At 34.2% G+C, this 23,278-nt stretch overlaps 2 protein-coding genes across 7 annotated transcripts in view; one reads left to right on the top strand and one right to left on the bottom strand.

Annotated features, from left to right (window-relative positions):
- LOC117325058 (transcription initiation factor TFIID subunit 2-like) overlaps positions 1 to 9,752 on the bottom strand; it is a 30,975-nt gene extending 21,223 nt beyond the window's left edge. For all 3 annotated transcript variants that reach the window (XM_033880983.1, XM_033880982.1, XM_033880984.1), the window contains exons 1-15: positions 9,644 to 9,752; positions 8,740 to 8,792; positions 8,281 to 8,353; positions 7,744 to 7,834; positions 7,375 to 7,493; positions 6,911 to 7,052; positions 5,289 to 5,483; positions 4,742 to 4,844; positions 2,745 to 2,863; positions 2,126 to 2,239; positions 1,723 to 1,822; positions 1,362 to 1,559; positions 1,112 to 1,204; positions 581 to 642; positions 168 to 282 (exon numbers count right to left, since the gene is read on the bottom strand). In XM_033880983.1, the coding sequence (XP_033736874.1) occupies positions 168 to 282; positions 581 to 642; positions 1,112 to 1,204; positions 1,362 to 1,559; positions 1,723 to 1,822; positions 2,126 to 2,239; positions 2,745 to 2,863; positions 4,742 to 4,844; positions 5,289 to 5,483; positions 6,911 to 7,052; positions 7,375 to 7,493; positions 7,744 to 7,834; positions 8,281 to 8,353; positions 8,740 to 8,792; positions 9,644 to 9,710 (1,644 nt within the window). In that variant the 5' untranslated portion in view covers positions 9,711 to 9,752. The remainder of the gene's footprint in view (positions 1 to 167; positions 283 to 580; positions 643 to 1,111; positions 1,205 to 1,361; positions 1,560 to 1,722; positions 1,823 to 2,125; positions 2,240 to 2,744; positions 2,864 to 4,741; positions 4,845 to 5,288; positions 5,484 to 6,910; positions 7,053 to 7,374; positions 7,494 to 7,743; positions 7,835 to 8,280; positions 8,354 to 8,739; positions 8,793 to 9,643) is intronic.
- Positions 9,753 to 9,961: 209 nt separating this feature from the next.
- LOC117325057 (ADP-ribosylation factor GTPase-activating protein 1-like) overlaps positions 9,962 to 23,278 on the top strand; it is a 46,589-nt gene continuing 33,272 nt past the window's right edge. For all 4 annotated transcript variants that reach the window (XR_004532122.1, XR_004532121.1, XM_033880981.1 and 1 more), the window contains exons 1-7: positions 9,962 to 10,134; positions 12,727 to 12,836; positions 18,120 to 18,291; positions 18,697 to 18,881; positions 19,565 to 19,633; positions 21,681 to 21,789; positions 22,565 to 22,621. Coding sequence is in view for 2 of the 4 variants with exons in the window: in XM_033880981.1 (XP_033736872.1) it covers positions 10,075 to 10,134; positions 12,727 to 12,836; positions 18,120 to 18,291; positions 18,697 to 18,881; positions 19,565 to 19,633; positions 21,681 to 21,789; positions 22,565 to 22,621 (762 nt within the window). In the remaining 2 variants the exon portion in view is untranslated. The remainder of the gene's footprint in view (positions 10,135 to 12,726; positions 12,837 to 18,119; positions 18,292 to 18,696; positions 18,882 to 19,564; positions 19,634 to 21,680; positions 21,790 to 22,564; positions 22,622 to 23,278) is intronic.

The following is a 23,278-nucleotide window of genomic DNA, read 5'->3' as shown; positions in this document are numbered from 1 at the left end:
AACTGGACACCAGGAAAAGTATTTCACCAGGAAAAGTATTTTCCTGGTTAAGTTTGAAAATAGACTGTCAAAGTCAATGAAAGTAAGGCAAAATGTATTCAAGAGCGAAATTCAATATTTTGGTAATATCTTATTACGTGGGCAATGACAACCTTTTAATACATTACCACATATTTGAGTGAACCCTTTGCCCCAAGATCCTGTTTGAGTTCCAGTTCCACAACATTCCTCTTTCTGTTAAAAACAGAATTCCCGAAGAATCTGGCACAACCACTCTGGGTCCTGATAAAGTAGTTAAGGATACTGTTATTCTGAAACTCTGATGTTTTCTAAGTTCTTGTTACCAGTAATTGTAGACAATAAAGCAAGGTGGTAGGTATACAGGATCAAACTGCATACATTTTCTTTTGCTATTGAAATAACTAATTATGATTTATTTCAATTTCAATGTTTTGTTTTTCAAATGACGTAAAAGTGATTGAGCTAGTTATAGTTTACTGACTATATGACTCCGCCTATTGCGACGTTTTGTTTTCCTGACTATAGTCAGTGTTCTGTTGACATGCATGTACAAGGATACACCCATAGATCTAAGAAGGGCTGAATGTCTTTCCCTGTCACTGTGGATATCAGCTTCAGACACTGTCAATCAAAGGTAAAATATCAATAGATAACTGATACTGGAAACCATAATGATAGAGAGCTTAATAAAATCTTTACAAGCAGAACAATAAATGTTAAAAACCAGGATTGATGTTGAATACGTAATTACAAGTCCTATCATGTTTAGAAGGTGAATCAATACAAACAGTAATACTCATTCTGAAATTTACAATATATATTTCTTTCACAAATTAGATTATCTATCACTTATAATATTAAGTGAATTGGAGAACAATAAGCTGGTAATAACCTACTTAATACCTACAGCTGTAGATACTGGATGAAATCTATGACTTAATGAGTTTGCAGACACACACATATTGTTCCAGGTAATACCTACAGGTGTAGATACTGGATGAAATCTATAACTTACTGAGTTCATAGACACACACATATTGTTCCAGGTAATACCTACAGGTGTAGATACTGGATGAAATCTATAACTTACTGAGTTCGTAGACACACACATATTGTTCCAGGTGTTGGCAACAAACTTGTTTTGTGAGGCGGAGTATGCTAATGACAATATCTTGTTGAACACCTGAAAGAAAATGCAATTATTTTTTTAGTGAATTATTAGTTTTCAGCATTTTCTTGAATATTATTTGGCTCTTGAAACTTATTTGTTATTCAATCGTTAAGTTTGATATTGTGAACAACATATCTTTTATGTAGGAGTGCATTAATCTCCAGTCTACCTGTATGAGAAGCTGAGCTCCAATCCTGATTTCAAGCATGCGTGTGACCAGGTAGGCTTTCTTGGAGAAGACCTCTATGTATTTGGGAGATAGGGTGTGAGGGTTTCGTATGGAGAAATGGTGATTACAGTCTTTAGATGAAGGATCCAACAGTATTCCACCAACACGGTTCTCATATTCCTGCACCTCCTTCAGGTCCTGAATCAACAACATATATGCATGTAACACAAATTTTGAAGTGATTTACTTTATCAAATAGCACCAAATTATGTAAATTACTCAGAATGTAGCATTCCTGAAAATCGTTTCCCTTGTCTATGTCTATTAATCTTCTTATAAACCAATTCCCACTTATACTTACCCGGTTTATTTGATATCTGTACTCATTGTTTCCAAAGGTTTTCTTCACAAAAACACTTGTCAGGTAACCGGCCACACCTCTTGTTATCCACATGTCAGAACTGTCAACAGAGTAACCCTCAATCAAAATATCTAGTGAAACAGTAAAATCACGCTTTATCACATGTGTAATCAAAACAATATTTTTATGTCATAAATAGACTATGATAGCAGAATCTTATATTTCATTACATATGTGACTGTGTCATAGAGAATTCATTTAACTTGTTCAATAATTTGGTGTGCTACAAGGCTTTATGAAATTGTTTGATCAAATTCCATTATGATATAGCTACTTGTATAATTATAAGATCCTCCATGTGTTTGATGACAAACCATGGATTGAGTCTGTAGGTGTGACCTACCAGGACTGCATTGTGATGAAGCAGCCAAAGAACTGCTCTGCTACAGCGGCAGCCAGCATACGACGTGTCTCTAATGTCTGGTCGATGATCCGTGGTGAATGAAGCAGGTTCGTGCTAAACAGTTTTGTCAACATAACAGGGAATGAAGTAAAACCCTTTTAAAATAATAGGTAGGTCATAACATGTCTTTAATCCTCTTCTTTAATTTATATGTACATTTTATACTTATATTGAAATTGTGTTTAAATATAGTTTATTTCATCAGGTTTTAAAAAAAAAATTGAAATTCCCCCTTTCTTATATAAGTTATGTAATTTAAAAGTGAACTGAAAATTTAACGCTCTGAATATATTTTTGAGGTTCTTATAATATATGGTACTACTCAAATCATTCCTTTAATTTAATCCCCATGGTACATGAACATATTCAGAACAGTGGATGTTGAGTTTACTTATGATTACAAATACCATGCTCAGGAATGATTTTCTCGTCCTCCTTTGAACCATGTTTATAGGTATAAAGAGTCAAAGATAAGTTTCTCCTTAATGACTAACAAAACAACCCTGTACATGTAATATCATTTTCTGAGGACTAGGACCCTAATATCACCAAGATTTACCTGAATATGGTCATAGTGGCATAAGGCATAAAGTCTTCGTAGCTCTCATCAACAAACACTTGTTTGTAACAGGAATAGGGGTTCCTACTGGACAACAGCTCCTCGTAAAACTCAAATGCCTGTGTGTATACAATGTTTCAAACTCAAACCTGTGTATATACAATGTATAAAACTCAAACCTGTGTATATACAATGTATAAAACTCAAACCTGTGTGTATACAATGTATAAAACTCAAACCTGTGTATATACAATGTATAAAACTCAAACCTGTGTATATACAATGTATAAAACTCAAACCTGTGTGTATACAATATATAAAACTCAAACACCTGTGTGTATACAATGTATAAAACTCAAACCTGTGTATATACAATGTATAAAACTCAACACCTGTGTATATACAATGTATAAAACTCAAACCTGTGTATATACAATGTATAAAACTCAAACCTGTGTGTATACAATGTATAAAACTCAAACCTGTGTATATACAATGTATAAAACTCAAACTTCTGTGTGTATACAATGTATAAAACTCAAACCTGTGTATATACAATGTATAAAACTCAACACCTGTGTATATACAATGTATAAAACTCAAACCTGTGTATATACAATGTATAAAACTCAAACCTGTGTGTATACAATGTATAAAACTCAAACCTGTGTATACAATGTATAAAACTCAAACACATGTGTATATACAATGTATAAAACTCAAACCTGTGTGTATACAATGTATAAAACTCAAACCTGTGTGTATGCAATGTATAAAACTCAAACCTGTGTATATACAATGTATAAAACTCAAACCTGTGTATATACAATGTATAAAACTCAAACACCTGTGTATATACAATGTATAAAACTCAAACCTGTGTGTATACAATGTATAAAACTCAAACACCTGTGTGTATACAATGTATAAAACTCAAACACCTGTGTATATACAATGTATAAAACTCAAACACCTGTGTATATACAATGTATAAAACTCAAACCTGTGTATATACAATGTATAAAACTCAAACCTGTGTGTATACAATGTATAAAACTCAAACACCTGTGTATATACAATGTATAAAACTCAAACCTGTGTATATACAATGTATAAAACTCAAACCTGTGTATATACAATGTATAAAACTCAAACCTGTGTATATACAATGTTTAAAACTCAAACCTGTGTATATACAATGTATAAAACTCAAACCTGTGTATATACAATGTATAAAACTCAAACCTGTGTATATACAATGTATAAAACTCAAACTTCTGTGTGTATACAATGTATAAAACTCAAACCTGTGTGTATACAATGTATAAAACTCAAACCTGTGCGTATACAATGTATAAAACTCAAACCTGTGTGCATACAATGTATAAAACTCAAACACCTGTGTATATACAATGTATAAAACTCAAACATGTGTATATACAATGTATAAAACTCAAACCTGTGTATATACAATGTATAAAACTCAAACCTGTGTATATACAATGTATAAAACTCAAACCTGTGTGTATACAATGTATAAAACTCAAACACCTGTGTATATACAATGTATAAAACTCAAACACCTGTGTAGAAATAGATACAATGTACAATACATCAATATGTCCAGGTAATGGAATTTAAGAACAAAAAATACTGGCTTTACATGGTATAAAATTATAAATCAGGTCATTTCAAGTATTACTAAATTACTGATGGAAAAGTAGCTAATGTATGCATTTTGTTTAAAATGGATAAAAACATTTTTGCACACATCTTTTTTGTTTATTTACTGTTACATAGTAAATCATGATTGAAATATACTGTTTCACCAACACTATCAGTGTGTTTGAGTAAGCAGTCTACAATCAGATTTAATTCAGTTTCTAATCATTTGTACAACATTTTCATTGATGTCAAATAAATATTTAAACTGTACAAATGATATATTATATTATAGGCATAGTTTTTCATAATAATACACTAGACAGACTGCCTACCTCGTGTAGGTAACTGGTGGTATGTTTGAGGAGGTCCGTGAGATGAGGCAAACAGAAGTGGGTCACCTCGTGCATGTTGGGGTCCACTAGTATTTCAAATGGTCTACAACAAGAACAAAATACAAACTGGTGTGTTTTATTAAAATCACTGCGTGCTGTGATTAATTATGCCAAATTCACTTGGTATTTGATTTTATATTTATTTTGATATAATGTCATGGTATAATTGTTGAATTTTTTTGACATTATTTTGGTAAATGCTTTTTTCAATAAAAACTGGTGTTCTATACTATTTACTGAACAACAGTCTGGTATATGTAAATACAGTTTTTATAGTTTTTGACTAAGACAAGAATATTCCAATAATAAAAGTGTTGAACCAATTTCAGCTGCCATTCATGTTTACCATCAATGCCAACTGTCACTTACACATGTAGATATAGAAAATTTTGTCCAAGCAGTGAAAAGCTATATAGTGTGAGAGTTATTGATAAACAATTCATTCAAAAAATTAAAAAAGATCACAAAACTAGATTCCCTCACTTACCCGACAGCCATTGCAATATTTGGAGCAGCTGTTGGCATTGACAGGAAGTAGTGGAAGGTCTTGCTCCTCCTGTCAGATGTGTAGATGGTCTCTATAAGCTCGCCACAACTGACTGCTGTCATACTCAGGTCACATGTGATCTCAATTTTCCATGTACATGGCTCTGAGTACGTGTCGATACAGGGAAACCACAGCCTGTCAGTAAGGCAATGATAGGTTATTACAGATTTGACTAGAGCCTGCCAGTAAGGTAATAATAGCTTATTGTATATTAGACTTGGGCCTGCCAGTAAGGCAATGATAGGTTATTACAGATTAGACTCGGGTCGGCCAGTAAGGTAATAATAGCTTATTGTATATTAGACTTGGGTCTGCCAGTAAGGCAATGATGTAAGTCAATGATAGGTTATTATATATTAGACTCGGGTCTGCCAGTAAGGCAATGATAGGTTATTACAGATTTGACTAGAGCCTGCCAGTAAGGTAATGATAGCTTATTGTATATTAGACTTGGGCCTGCCAGTAAGGCAATGATAGGTTATTACAGATTAGACTCGGGTCTGCCAGTAAGGCAATGATAGGTTATTACAGATTAGACTCGGGTCTGCCAGTAAGGCAATGATAGGTTATTACAGATTAGACTTGGGCCTGCCAGTAAGGCAATGATAGGTTATTACAGATTAGACTCGGGTCTGCCAGTAAGGCAATGATAGGTTATTACAGATTAGACTCGGGTCTGCCAGTAAGGCAATGATAGGTTATTACAGATTAGACTCGGGTCGGCCAGTAAGGCAATAATAGGTTATTACAGATTAGACTCGGGTCTGCCAGTAAGGCAATGATAGGTTATTACAGATTAGACTCGGGTCTGCCAGTAAGGCAATGATAGGTTATTACAGATTAGACTCGGGTCGGCCAGTAAGGCAATGATAGGTTATTACAGATTAGACTAGGGTCTGCCAGTAAGGCAATGATAGGTTATTACAGATTAGACTCGGGTCTGCCAGTAAGGCAATGATAGGTTATTACAGATTAGACTCGGGTCTGCCAGTAAGGTAATGATAGGTTATTACAGATTAGACTCGGGTCGGCCAGTAAGGTAATGATAGGTTATTACAGATTAGACTCGGATCTGCCAGTAAGGCAATGATAGGTTATTACAGATTAGACTCGGGTCTGCCAGTAAGGCAATGATAGGTTATTACAGATTAGACTCGGGTCTGCCAGTAAGGCAATGATAGGTTATTATATATTAGACTACGCACTTGTGAAAAATATCAACATTTTAGCCATACTCGTGAAATATATTTGGTATTACTGAAGATACTGTTAGATATCTTCTATATATAATTATTACACTAGAGAATGTGACAGTATGTTCGCATTTTGATTGAAATAGAGCAACAAGCAAAGTCTAACCTAAATTTCCTCCTTCAGATTTTAACACAAAAAATAAATGTGAAATTATTGAAAGTCTTGCAAAAGTGTGATGATCAGGACAGATGGTCGTACGGATAGATGGACGGACTGACAAAACAAACTCTATAAAACATGTTACAGATATCATAACACTAATGTGGAGATCAAAATATCTTGGATTAAGTAAATATCTTCATTCAAACCTTGAAGAATTTTCATGTTTATATGTGAACATGTGTGCAGCTTTCTCTGCCAGCGTGCCCTCAATATTTGGTACCACAAAGTGTACTCCACCCTTCGGCTGTTCCAGGGCAAACTCTATACAAAGTTTTATTGGTCTCAGATCTGAAATTCCAGAAGTATGCTGTCTTAAAAAACTAAAAAGTGCAATCTCTTACTATCTCCCTTTTTATGTTGTGAACATTTAGCTAATGATAAAACATTGGTTTCCCCCCCCCCCCATTTTTGTGGATAGACTCGTAATTTACAACTTGTTGTGCTGGTATAACAATACAGACATATTACAAATTGTCTAGACTAGATATGATATACAGGTTATAGATATCATAACTGAAACTTCATGACTTTTTACTGTACTTTGATAGCTGGAACACCCAAATAAATAATAACTCATAATTTACTTATAAGTCAGAAAAATAAAGCTTACCAGCAACAATAGGGAAGACTTCGACAGGCAGTTTGATGGTGACCTCCCCATTTCCTTGGTCCGGGTCCACACCAAGCATGGATTTCAGATGACAATTCTGGAAGAAATCCAGATTCCTTCTGAAATTGGAAGGAAATTGAAAACTTTTTTAACCAGGTATTATAATACAAGTGTTCTAAATTAAAAACTAAATTGAAATAATATTGTTTCTTACTAAAAATCGATCCATTTCTGGTTTAATATGTAATATTGATTTCTAAGCAAGGTATATGCAGCAAATGAAAGATAATACACATCTATTTTATACCGACTACTTATATTTACTTATACATTTAATCATGTAGGTACAATGTGTATGTTTTTACTTACTGTTTGCCATCTTCCTGACAAATCTCCAGAGTGGGGTCATTGTACAGAAAGCGGGCCTCCCATTGGTCATTGGCAGACACATGGAAAATTTCTGGTCAGTGTTAAGAATATATATATATAAATTCTAAACAAAGTTGCCTTTTTTATATATTACCTATAGCTTTATAGTTACCATTGTAGCATATTTCCACATTCCAGATAAAAGTTTCAAGGCAATCATTGCTTTTTCTAAGCTGGAGATTAACAAGTATTTTTAACTAATAAAATGAAATGAGAAATTTTAAAATAATGTAAAACCATATCAAGATATTCAGGATGTTCATTTCAAAATTTAAAAGGTTTCATAAACATCAATCTGATGTCATTGATGATTTTTGCTTTAGCCATTTATTAGAATTACAGAGAAGTAAAATAGTAGTTTTTCTTCAGATAGCATGCTGCTCATTCCACAATATTTGGATAATGACTTATTATTTTATAAATTTTGCACAGAGCATGAATTCAAATAAATCAGAGAATACACTTTTTTAAGGATACTGCACTGCTTGCTGTTAATTTTGATTCGTCTCAAGTCTGTCTGAAGTGGGTGGATTGTGAGTTCCACATATCCCTGTAAACATGAATGTGCATGTTACAACAAAATACCTTGTAAGCTGTGTTAATTGTGTTTTATGATTATAACTTTTCAAATTTTACAGAAGCTAGGTATTGTTCATTGTGTCTACACTGAATATCAAACTATGACATTATATTGCTAGTTCAATGCTATTCTGTAATAGGAATTAGTTACGAAAAATACCCTGCCTATGCCGGACTTCGAACTAGCAACCTTTTGCTCTCAAGGCAAGCATCTTACCACTAGGCTAATGGGAAATCCCTGCTAGTCTGGACTAGTTAGGTGACCAGCTGTATTCTCTACTTATACAATGCATATACTGACTGAATAAAACATGGCAGTATTGTAGCAAGTGACTCCAAAGTCAAAATCACACTCACAAAAATAGATTTCTGTCTGAAGTTGATGGCCCGGACACATAATGTCTGATGAGCTACAATACAAAAAACAACAACATGCACATGATATATATATATATACATCATTTAAGCAATATAACTGAGCAAATGTGGTGTGAACTTTGTGATTGCCTCATTATTATTTTCAACAGTACATGTACAGTATACCGAGTCAAAGACATGACATTTAAAATGTATAAGGACCAAAATATTTTTTTTTCACATCTGTTTTCCCTATCAATATCAATATAATTTGTATATTTGCTTTTGAATTTTATAACTATAAAACTATGTCGTTGTCGTTTTTGCTGTCCAAGACAGACCATTTGGACCGATGTTGTTCGTTTATGGAATAAAGACGGACCTGATTCAATTCAAAAATTATTTTATTATTCCAAATATATACAAATACATGTTCAATATACATACAATCAATAAACCTAATTATATTAGAAATTTAAATATTATTTAATGTATATTATTATCATTTGTTAAGTGTTTTTTTTAAGACGAACCTGATGATTTTATATTGCTTTCAGACGAGCCTTGACAAAGACTCCCAAGACCTGTATTAATATATGCAGGTCCGTCAAGATATATGTTTGAAATATTACATTTAAAAACTGACGAACCGATTTGTCTACATAAACGAACAGGTCCCTAGTTTATATTTTTCACACACACCAAATACAGTGCTGTTATACAAAAGCGTCATACATAGCGACACCACGTTAATCCACTGGATACTGAAAACTGGCGGATGGTTTATGTTCTTACGATTGTTTACATTCTTGACCAATGTCTAAGCCGGCATCGTTTAATTACATTATGCATCACTTAAAAATTCGGATATCAAATTTGACATCTTTTCCAGACAGTCAGTCACCTAGTTTATACGGACGATGAGTGTCAAATTTCCCCTCCTTCTTGGTCTTTTTATGGCTTGTTTCCATCTTACAGGGGTAATAATGTATTTTGCAAATACAGCGCCGCCATTTTTTTCAAAGCACCTGCAAGTAGCCACAGTTTCGTAATTTGTTGAAGTTCAATCGATAGTAGGTTTTACAATATTTCGCGTGTTCTGCAAGATATTTTGAAGGTCAACCTTTATTTTTCAAATATAGATCTGATCAATTAGTTATCATAAACATTTTAGAAACGTAACAATTTAATACGAGAATTTTAATGATAGCTTTATATGCCGATGTCAATGGTGGACGAAACTGACAACTCACCAGACTCATCATAATAATTTCAGTAATCTAACCGAACTTGAAAGATATAAAAAACGAAAGTTGCTTATTATAGAAAGGAAATATGGCCAGTCCAAGAACCAGAAGAGTTTTAAAAGATTTGAGGATCAAAGATGAGAGTAATGTAAGTTCGATTGTTCTCGTAAGTGATTTGTTAAAAGTCTCGATCAGCTGATCACGATCCGTCTTCAATATTGTTGTACATTGAATTTTAATGATGAGGTTTGGACTGATACATATATATTATTATGCTTGCCATATATGTTTCGTTGGACAGTGAGTGACAAATGTGACAAATACGATGATTTAGAATGCTCTGGGAGGGACGAAGAGTGATATCCAGTTTCTTTAATATTTAGTGTTTGACAGGGGGATAAAATCCAGAGAACTGCATGAAGAGTGCAATGAAGTAAATCAAACCAGCCGTATAATGCTGAATCAGTACCTAATGATAAAATCACATACTTACTTTGATAATTTTCATTCATATATGTATCGATTATTAATGATAGTCCATTTCTTTAAAAGTGAATAAAAATATGGTGGTAATTTAATTACCATGCCAGACTGCAATTTTTTACCGGATTCCTTTGATTTAATTTCAGTATACAAAAGCAGTTTAAATTTCACGTCAAAATCATCTGATGGACACAATAACAAGGAACATGAAAACAATTTTGTCTTTTTATAATAACCATTACCCCAAAATTTCAGTCATTAGAATTTCTAACTAAAGATTCTCCCTTTCGTTCTTGATTATATATAGTTGAAAATATTTTTTCTGAGGACCACATTGGAAATGATATAAATTATACAAAGCTTCCATAGGTCATCTTTGGTAAAGGTTTACCAGCCTGAAATTTTATACATTGTATTACAAAACTATTTATGAAAACATCTAACTATATATCTTTATGTTATTTACTTTCTGTGATACCAAACTTTTTATGAGTAAAAATTATCAGTCTGTGTGAAGAAGGAGTGAAAAAAAGTGATTGAACCCCGGACCTCTGAACACTAGCTAGCTAGATGCTCTACCAATTAAGCTATCGGGTCACCAATGATCAACCCGGTTCTGTTCTGTTACACTCTTCCCTCCCTTTTAATGTCTTAGACCCCAAAGACCTAACAACTCACAACCCAGGTTCGGGTATCCCCTTGTCAAGTATTCGCCTCACCTGAAACAAGGTTTGGTCACAGGCACCAAATGTAGTTGAGGTGGAAAAATGCATGGCCAGACCGGAGTTCAAACCTGGGACATCCGAACACTATATCCAGCTGCTCTACCAATTGAGCTATCTGGTTGCCGATGATGGACCCTGTCCAGTTCAGCTACATGTGTACTGTTTCTTTTAATGTATGTTATGTAACTTGACTGTGATGTAGTTTTTAATGTATGTCTTTTTTTTTTTTACCTTCATGAATAAAAACGACAATAGAATAATAACAATCAATATACTTCACTGATGACCTGCTTGTGTTCAATTATAAGTGACACATTATATACAAGTACAGTGGTTTAAGCTCTGAATTATATACAGTAAAATCTCGCTATATCAGTATCTTCTGTTCTCCGTGAATTTGGTGATATAACAAGTTTGGCAGTATATCAGGTTTTCTGTTCAAACCTGAGTTTGTAGAATGCTTGTGTTCTAGAAATTTGACCACGGATCATCATGAATTCGCGCGAGTAATGTTTTTAGATCTGTGTCCGGGGTTTCAGGTATTGTTGACGTTGCGTCATCACGTAATACATACCTCTGTGTATCTGACATCTTACTGTTGTCTCTGGAGTAACAGAGTCCCATATGATATTTTAACAAAGCATGTAGCGGTATCATAAAAGTGAGTTTTATTCATCATAACTTACGAAACTTACCTAAAGAAAGACCACAAAGCACTAGCCATGGTTCATTGATTTTATGTGTGTGCACATGCTCACAGTACTAGTGTGTACAGCTAATTATCTGTCAGTCGACAGTCAGTCACGTAACAATATTAACATATAAACACACATCCTTCTGGGCTCTATTTGGCGATATCAACAAAGTTAAGATGATGTCATTTTTACCATTTGTTCTCAAAATTTGATGGCGGATGGCGGTATGCGAGTTTGGCAGTAAAACAGGTGCATTAGCCTTAGTGTGGGAGGAAATCTGTTCTGAATAAATTCATGGCGATAAGTGAGTTTGGCGGTATAACGGGTGGCGAAATAACGGGTTTTTACTGTAATGTAAAATGTAATTGACCCATGTTTGGAACATTTGTTGTCTCACCTGCAACAAAGTCATTAAGCAAGAGTGTTCCATATATATTATCAAGTGGAGATTTTATTGTAGATAACTACAATATTTTATATACACACGTAATTCGTGTGTTTAAGCAAAAATTGATATTTTTCATGGTTTTACATCTTCAAAGTAAAAAGGTTTTTCAGTTGGTATGCAATGAGATTTCCTTTCTTCTGTACACCATTTTGGTTATTATTTAGACTAGTAAAGTTATTTAATGTTATTGTATACGTATGCGAGTTTTCTTCCTTTGAGGTCAAGCTTCGTGATCATGAGCTGAGGTGGAAGACTCAGACTTGTTTAAATGAATGGTCTTGACCCTTGACAGTCACATATAGGTCATCAAATACATTGTATAATGAAAGAAAGCTGGACAAATATCAACAAAATTTATCTTTGAGTGTTATTACTTTTTTTTTTTACAGTCTTGTTTTGAATGTGGAGCCCACAATCCCCAGTGGGTGAGTGTCACCTATGGAATCTGGATTTGTCTAGAATGTTCTGGAAAGCATAGAGGTTTGGGTGTTCATCTCAGGTAAGATGGATATATATGCAGTATTACTATATCATTACTCTTATTACGTAATGACCATTGGTACATCATGATCTAAAAAAAATATGTGTCATTATGTTAGTCTAGATAAAGTGGAATCTAGCTACAATGTATTGTACAGTTGTATCTCAAAAACAATAGTAAATTGTAACAACTAATTGTATAGTTACACTTATTATTAAGTAATTCACATTATTTGAAATAAGATTGCCTGAACCTTGGATATTCAGGTATCTTTATTAATCAAATCTTGTATTTCATGTTGTTTTAAAATAGCATATAATGATACAAAAATAACATCAGCTATGTCTTCTGTTATGATGAAATCAGACATTGGAATGGTAATGTTTGGTGTAACAGACAGACACATTAGATACTGTACATGTGTAATGTTTGGTGTAACAGACAGACACATTAGATACTGTACATGTGTAATGTTTGGTGTAACAGACAGACATATTAGATACTGTACATGTGTAATGTTTGGTGTAACAGACAGACACATTAGACTGTACATGTGTAATGTTTGGTGTAACAGACAGACACATTAGATACTGTACATGTGTAATGTTTAGTGTAACAGACAGACACATTAGACTGTACATGTGTAATGTTTAGTGTAACAGACAGACACATTAGATACTGTACATGTGTAATGTTTGGTGTAACAGACAGACACATTAGACTGTACATGTGTAATGTTTGGTGTAACAGACAAACACATTAGACTGTACATGTGTAATGTTTGGTGTAACAGACAAACACATTAGACTGTACATGTGTAATGTTTGGTGTAACAGACAGACACATTAGAGACTGTACATGTGTAATGTTTGGTGTAACAGACAAACACATTAGACTGTACATGTGTAATGTTTGGTGTAACAGACAGACACATTAGACTGTACATGTGTAATGTTTAGTGTAACAGACAGACACATTAGATACTGTACATGTGTAATGTTTGGTGTAACAGACAGACACATTAGATACTGTATATGTGTAATGTTTGGTGTAACAGACAGACACATTAGATACTGTACATGTGTAATGTTTGGTGTAACAGACAGACACATTAGATACTGTACATGTATAATGTTTAGTGTAACAGACAGACACATTAGATACTGTACATGTGTAATGTTTGGTGTAACAGACAGACACATTAGAGACTGTACATGTGTAATGTTTGGTGTAACAGACAGACACATTAGACTGTACATGTGTAATGTTTGGTGTAACAGACAGACACATTAGATACTGTACATGTGTAATGTTTAGTGTAACAGACAGACACATTAGACTGTACATGTGTAATGTTTGGTGTAACAGACAGACACATTAGAGACTGTACATGTGTAATGTTTGGTGTAACAGACAGACACATTAGATACTGTACATGTGTAATGTTTGGTGTAACAGACAGACACATTAGAGACTGTACATGTGTAATGTTTGGTGTAACAGACAGACACATTAGATACTGTACATGTGTAATGTTTGGTGTAACAGACAGACACATTAGAGACTGTACATGTGTAATGTTTGGTGTAACAGACAGACACATTAGATACTGTACATGTGTAATGTTTGGTGTAACAGACAGACACATTAGATACTGTACATGTGTAATGTTTGGTGTAACAGACAGACACATTAGATACTATACATGTGTAATGTTTGGTGTAACAGACAGACACATTAGATACTGTACATGTGTAATGTTTGGTGTAACAGACAGACACATTAGATACTGTACATGTGTAATGTTTGGTGTAACAGACAGACATATTAGACTGTACATGTGTAATGTTTAGTGTAACAGACAGACACATTAGACTGTACATGTGTAATGTTTGGTGTAACAGACAGACACATTAGAGACTGTACATGTGTAATGTTTGGTGTAACAGACAGACAAATTAGACTGTACATGTGTAATGTTTGGTGTAGCAGACAGACACATTAGACTGTATATGTGTAATGTTTGGTGTAACAGACAGACACATTAGACTGTACATGTGTAATGTTTGGTGTAACAGACAGACACATTAGACTGTACATGTGTAATGTTTGGTGTAACAGACAGACACATTAGATACTGTACATGTGTAATGTTTGGTGTAACAGACAGACACATTAGACTGTACATGTGTAATGTTTGGTGTAACAGACAGACACATTAGACTGTACATGTGTAATGTTTGGTGTAACAGACAGACACATTAGACTGTACATGTGTAATGTTTGGTGTAACAGACAGACACATTAGATACTGTACATGTGTAATGTTTGGTGTAACAGACAGACACATTAGACTGTACATGTGTAATGTTTGGTGTAACAGACAGACACATTAGACTGTACATGTGTAATGTTTGGTGTAACAGACAGACACATTAGACTGTACATGTGTAATGTTTGGTGTAACAGACAGACACATTAGACTGTACATGTGTAATGTTTGGTGTAACAGACAGACACATTAGATACTGTACATGTGTAATGTTTGGTGTAACAGACAGACACATTAGACTGTACATGTGTAATGTTTGGTGTAACAGACAGACACATTAGACTGTACATGTGTAATGTTTGGTGTAACAGACAGACACATTAGACTGTACATGTGTAATGTTTGGTGTAACAGACAGACACATTAGAGACTGTACATGTGTAATGTTTGGTGTAACAGACAGACACATTAGAGACTGTACATGTGTAATGTTTGGTGTAACAGACAGACACATTAGAGACTGTACATGTGTAATGTTTGGTGTAACAGACAGACACATTAGACTGTACATGTGTAATGTTTGGTGTAACAGACAGACACATTAGATACTGTACATGTGTAATGTTTGGTGTAACAGACAGACACATTAGATACTGTACATGTGTAATGTTTGGTGTAACAGACAGACACATTAGATACTGTACATGTGTAATGTTTGGTGTAACAGACAGACACATTAGATACTGTACATGTGTAATGTTTGGTGTAACAGACAGACACATTACAGACTGTACATGTGTAATGTTTGGTGTAACAGACAGACACATTAGATACTGTACATGTGTAATGTTTGGTGTAACAGACAGACACATTAGATACTGTACATGTGTAATGTTTGGTGTAACAGACAGACACATTAGATACTGTATATGTGTAATGTTTGGTGTAACAGACAGACACATTAGATACTGTACATGTGTAATGTTTGGTGTAACAGACAGACACATTAGAGACTGTACATGTGTAATGTTTGGTGTAACAGACAGACACATTAGATACTGTACATGTGTAATGTTTGGTGTAACAGACAGACACATTAGACTGTACATGTGTAATGTTTGGTGTAACAGACAGACACATTAGATACTGTACATGTGTAATGTTTGGTGTAACAGACAGACACATTAGATACTGTACATGTGTAATGTTTGGTGTAACAGACAGACACATTAGATACTGTACATGTGTAATGTTTGGTGTAACAGACAGACACATTAGATACTGTACATGTGTAATGTTTGGTGTAACAGACAGACACATTAGATACTGTACATGTGTAATGTTTGGTGTAACAGACAGACACATTAGATACTATACATGTGTAATGTTTGGTGTAACAGACAGACACATTAGATACTGTACATGTGTAATGTTTGGTGTAACAGACAGACACATTAGATACTGTACATGTGTAATGTTTGGTGTAACAGACAGACACATTAGATACTGTACATGTGTAATGTTTGGTGTAACAGACAGACACATTAGATACTGTACATGTGTAATGTTTGGTGTAACAGACAGACACATTAGATACTGTACATGTGTAATGTTTGGTGTAACAGACAGACACATTAGATACTGTACATGTGTAATGTTTGGTGTAACAGACAGACACATTAGATACTGTACATGTGTAATGTTTGGTGTAACAGACAGACACATTAGATACTGTACATGTGTAATGTTTGGTGTAACAGACAGACACATTAGATACTGTACATGTGTAATGTTTGGTGTAACAGACAGACACATTAGAGACTGTACATGTGTAATGTTTGGTGTAACAGACAGACACATTAGATACTGTACATGTGTAATGTTTGGTGTAACAGACAGACACATTAGATACTGTACATGTGTAATGTTTGGTGTAACAGACAGACACATTAGAGACTGTACATGTGTAATGTTTGGTGTAACAGACAGACACATTAGATACTGTACATGTGTAATGTTTGGTGTAACAGACAGACACATTAGATACTGTACATGTGTAATGTTTGGTGTAACAGACAGACACATTAGATACTGTACATGTGTAATGTTTGGTGTAACAGACAGACACATTAGATACTGTACATGTGTAATGTTTGGTGTAACAGACAGACACATTAGATACTGTACATGTGTAATGTTTGGTGTAACAGACAGACACATTAGATACTGTACATGTGTAATGTTTGGTGTAACAGACAGACACATTAGATACTGTACATGTGTAATGTTTGGTGTAACAGACAGACACATTAGAGACTGTACATGTGTAATGTTTGGTGTAAAAGACAGACACATTAGATACTGTACATGTGTAATGTTTAGTGTAACAGACAGACACATTAGATACTGTACATGTGTAATGTTTAGTGTAACAGACAGATACATTAGACTGTATATGTGTAATGTTTGGTGTAACAGACAGACACATTAGACTGTACATGTGTAATGTTTGGTGTAACAGACAGACACATTAGATACTGTACATGTGTAATGTTTGGTGTAACAGACAGACACATTAGATACTATACATGTGTAATGTTTGGTGTAACAGACAGACACATTATATACTGTACATGTGTAATGTTAATGTAACAGACAGACACATTAGATACTGTACATGTGTAATGTTTGGTGTAACAGACAGACACATTAGATACTGTACATGTGTAATGTTTGGTGTAACAGACAGACACATTAGAGACTGTACATGTGTAATGTTTGGTGTAACAGACAGACACATTAGATACTGTACATGTGTAATGTTTGGTGTAACAGACAGACACATTAGATACTGTACATGTGTAATGTTTGGTGTAACAGACAGACACATTAGATACTGTACATGTGTAATGTTTAGTGTAACAGACAGACACATTATATACTGTACATGTGTAATGTTTAGTGTAAAAGACAGACACACTGCGTAATTCTTACAGTTAATATAATTGTTAATTTTTTTTCTTACTCAGTTTTGTACGCTCTGTTTCTATGGATAAATGGAAAGATTCTGAGCTTGAAAAAATGAAAGTAGGAGGAAACAGGAAAGCAAAAGATTTTTTCAAGTCCCAGGCTGACTATAGAGAGGGAATGTCTATGCACGAGAAGTACAATTCCAAAGCTGCAGCACTGTACCGTGACAAGGTAATTAAAAAGATGCTATTACTGTAGTCAACTCTCATTCTGTATTTCAAAATGTACAGTTAGAGCATGAGGTGCCTTATGTATGTACAAAATTTTGTCTGTTAATTACCAGCCAACTTATCCATAGTTGTGTCCATTAAATTTAAGGTCTGATTTGGAAAACAAAGTGTCTGACAGTTGGCCATCTTGGATTTTGACATTGAAATTTGTTATTGATATATTTCAGAAAGTTCTTTCTTAGACTTTGTGGTTGCCAATGGATCACTTGTTTGTGTTAGATTTAACCATGTACACTATGCAGGTATTCTGTTTTAAAATATACAAATAAAAAAAAGTTAAAGATTTTCTTCAAGTAAAGGTAGAAGGATGTGGTAAGATTACACACATATCTCCTGGTTCAATCAGATTGCTACAGAGGCTGAAGGCAGAACTTGGAGCATCCAGACATCATCAGCAAGGAACTATGTAGCAGCACTGCCACAAGCTGGACTAAAGACATCGTCTAGCTCTAGTCGGATGTACTCGGACAACACCAACACAGACTTTAGCTACTCCGATAACCAGAGTTACCAGAAAGACATGGCAAATAGGTAAATATAATCTAATTTCAAATATTTATGGTCAATACAACAAATATAAAGCAATGTATTCTTACTTTGAAAATATTACATTAAAGTATTGACAAAAGAGATAGGACAACATGCTAGGCCTATGTTAGTCTTTTCCTGTAGATTTCTGGTATTGTAAATATATAGTGACATTTTCAATAAAAGAGTATTATGTGCATATTGTTTAACCATGGATGGACATGTAGCAGAGTGCATGATTAAATAAATTTGGACGTCTGGATTACTAGTCATATGCTTACTGGGTAACTGATCGAGTTAAAGAGACGTTCTCTCTTGCCAAGAGTTATATTGTCGCCAATATTTTACCAGGGTTACAGACATGATTTAACCATTTTATTACATAACTTGTCTCAGTGTGTTTAATTCAAATATAGTTTGTAGTGCTGAAATTAATTTTAAAGTCTGATGTTTTTCTTTAATTTACAGAATGTTTTGTAAAGAAAAAGGACAATATTTAGTGAATTTTTTTTTTAGAATATATCATGGCCTATAATGTGTTTAGTTTTGTCATCTGTATTATATAAACTGTGAAGTTCGTGGATATATTGGTAATTTGTCATGTATTTTCTTGATACTCCTGTACATTTCTATTACAAAAAACAATATTTTGGTGTATTACAATGTTCACGTTTAATATCTTTCAGTGATGAATTTAAGAGGCAGAGGGATGGTTTCTTTGATAGAGTACAACAAGAGAACGCTCAGCGTCCAGAGTAAGTTTTTATATCATCCTAATTAATAGCTGATGTAGGAGTAATCATGTCTTCACACAAGAGACTTTTATTTAATCCAAAAATTCATGATATCCAGTACTGGATTAATGTGATATAAGGATATTGCTTCACTAATTGTTTATGTGATGACACCATGTGATGACACCATGTCATAAGTGGTAATTCTTGAGATTGCATGTATCGTGACCAAAAGACAGAAAAACAAAACAGAATTTCATCTGACAATTTTACTTAACAGAGGTAGGGGAGATAACTCCTCTTTATGTGGCATAAGAAAAATGACAATTATATATATGCATTGGATTATTTTATTTTCATTGTAAGTTAATGCTTTTATTCTTTTATAATCTAACTTTTATCATAATCAATTTTTACTTGTAGGTAAAGTTTCTCAACTAAATTAGGATTCTCTGTGTAATCACTAAATATTTATGGAGAATTGTGGCATTTTTTTCATTCTTCTTTTGAAATAATCGCTGTTTTTGAAAAATTGCATGTTTTCTCCAAAAAGTCTAATTATCAAGAAAATTAGCATGAAAAGGCAAAGTAATTTTTGCAACAAGGCAAATGGAGGCACAAAGATCACTCATGTAATTATTTTCGGACCGTGTTGTATCCCCTTCATACCCCAGTGCTCCTCTGATCATTTGTCTTAGGAAGATGACAGTGTGTAGGCATCAAAACATGATACTTAAAATCCAGTACTGGTTGTGATATACGAAAGTCTTTAATTGTACATATGAAGTCATAAGTGATATCCTCCTGGTGTCCCATTGATTGTGACCTCACAGAGAAAGGTATACGTAGTGTTAATATCACCATTTCAAAATTCATATCTGTCTGATAAAATTCTGTTTCGACCAATGTTTACAAATATATCTTACTTGGGTAGTTATGTGTTGTCCATAATATGACAAAGATTTCCATTTTATAAAATTTATGAAATTTTTCATTTTGGAGGGGCCATGGTGCCATTGGTCAACAATTTTGCTGAATGATCCACACGATTCAGAAAAAATTCTTTGAATTTCTATAAATGGACCATAGATTATATTACAGATAGTTCTTTTTCTTGAAAATGACCCATCCATTTGTTAACCCAAAATAATCCCTGCTATGGCTGAATTTCAAACTGAGTTTGAGTGCTTTTGGACATGAAGTCCTCCTTCCTTATACAATTATATATATATATGAATATATTTATCCTAATTTGATTTGGCGATTCCTGCTTGGTCAATGTTGTGTGATTGGGAGGTGTCATATATTCTGGAGGCAAAAGATCAAGAGTTGAAAAGAAAGTTGACTGGAAATCTATGAAGTTCTTCTTCAGGTGGAGGCATAAAATCCAATGAAATAGGATCTAAAGAAAGCTTGTCTACGGAGACATTTTGTTATATAAACAGAGGACAGGGAATTAGGGAATGATTACTACTTAAAAATATACAGATCTACATACACACATGATGGTACAGTGAATTGCATCATACAAACATTATACTTGTTTGTGAAAAGTAGGCAACATCTTTAGCAACCTTAAGATTTGTCATTGAGGTAGAAAATAGGGTACAGCAAATCAGAAACCAGGATATGTTTTGTTTTAATAAAGAAATGTACTAACCTCTCTCACCTTGTTCAGTGTTACAAGTTTGAATTCTTCCCATATAAACCTGTTAGTCCTGTACTGTTAAAACCGGGGGGAGTGTAGGCTTACTCTCTGTCTGTCTTGTAGGTAACCATGTACATAACTACTGTATGTACATAACTCCAACATTTGTCAGCAGTCTAGCTGCTTTATTCCTTGAGGGATAGAAGTTCCAGGTTCAGGGGTTATGTCAAGGTCACTGACTATTTTTCCCTCTCAACTTTTTCTGTAAATATTAATTTTACTGAAGTATTTCCCTTTCAACTCGTTCATTACTATGTTATTGAATTTGCTTACTTTCATTTGTCAGTAATCTGTGTTAAAGGGGAGATAACCAGGGTAATCTTAAACGAGCAGTGTAAAGATAAGCTTATTAATTTCCAGTAACCTGCCACCAAGCCAGGGAGGGAAGTATGTCGGATTTGGAAGCTCGGTGACTCCGACTAAAAGGGATGATGATTTCTTTGAAAACACATTTTCCTCTATTCAATCTGTAAGTAGTCATTTGTACATCTTCGCTAGCCAAGGGTTCTGATTACGTTACAGCTCACGAACCCTTGGCAGATATTGTTGTGTTTATTTAAACCATCGTGCCCTGGAATCCCAGGGTATCCAATCAAATCGCATTTTACATTCAGGCTTGGTTTCACAGTAAACAAAAATTGCGGGGCCCAGTACAGAGCTAGCATGCATGTCGACTATGTCATGGCATTGTATCTAAATACAGAGACGTACAATCTTTGGGGAAACATTCACAGTGTTTGATCAATTGATAAAAGTTTTTCATCACATATCTCATCAAAATGACACAAGCCTCCATGTGTGTTTATAAACACCACTGATGAAGTACATCAGTAATGCTCCTTTTGATTGGTCGAAAATTTAATGCGTAAAAGGCGGTAATTTCAAATCCCATTAGAGTGTCAGAACTGACAACTATATCTGCCAAGGGTTCGTTGAGTGTAAAGTAATCAGAAACCTTGGCTAGCGAAGATGTCATTTATATTGACATTTGTAATTTGTGTAATAAATATTGTGTAAGTGAGGTATTAGGGTATTTTATGTCACTGTGATATATTGTAATGATCAGGATATTTTAATTATTTCACTGTTATTTATATATTACATCTATGGATACAGTGAGAAGATTAATTTGTATTGCTTAGCCAGTTAAATTAATGAAAGTTATAGCTAGGTACAGGTGTCACATGTACATACTGATAGAGGTATGATTGCTATTCAGTTAACATTAGATGTGTCTCTTGTAGGGATGGTCATCATTTACAGTTGGAGCATCTAAAATGGCAGCCGTGGCTTCTGAAAAGGTAGGTCTGAATCTCATATACAAGATATGATACCTCCTGCATGCCTTTCTCTAAAATTACCACATATATATATATGTTGTGTTGTTAAGTATGCATTTTATTTGAACCTTAACTTAGGGGTGATCACAGGTGTTATTATACCAACAGTATCCAGTCAGTAAGGGGTGATCACAGGTGTTATTATACCAACAGTATCCAGTCAGTAAGGGGTGATCACATGTGTTATTATACCAACAGTATCCAGTCAGTAAGGGGTGATCACAGGTGTTATTATACCAACAGTATCCAGTCAGTAAGGGGTGATCACAGGTGTTATTATACCAACAGTATCCAGTCAGTAAGGGGTGATCACAGGTGTTATTATACCAACAGTATCCAGTCAGTAAGGGGTGATAACAGGTGTTATTATACCAATAATATCCAGTCAGTAAGGTGTGATCACAGGTGTTATTATACCAACAGTATCCAGTCAGTAAGGGGTGATCACAGGTGTTATTATACCAACAGTATCCAGTCAGTAAGGGGTGATAACAGGTGTTATTATACCAACAGTATCCAGTCAGTAAGGGGTGATCACAGGTGTAATTATACCAACAGTATCCAGTCAGTAAGGGGTGATCACAGGTGTCACAATACCAACAGTATCCAGTCAGTAAT

Source organism: Pecten maximus, chromosome 4 (assembly GCF_902652985.1).
Source record: "Pecten maximus chromosome 4, xPecMax1.1, whole genome shotgun sequence".
Taxonomy (NCBI): domain Eukaryota; kingdom Metazoa; phylum Mollusca; class Bivalvia; order Pectinida; family Pectinidae; genus Pecten; species Pecten maximus.
Note: the sequence above shows the minus strand (reverse complement) of the source record. Positions and strands in the feature narration are given on the sequence as shown.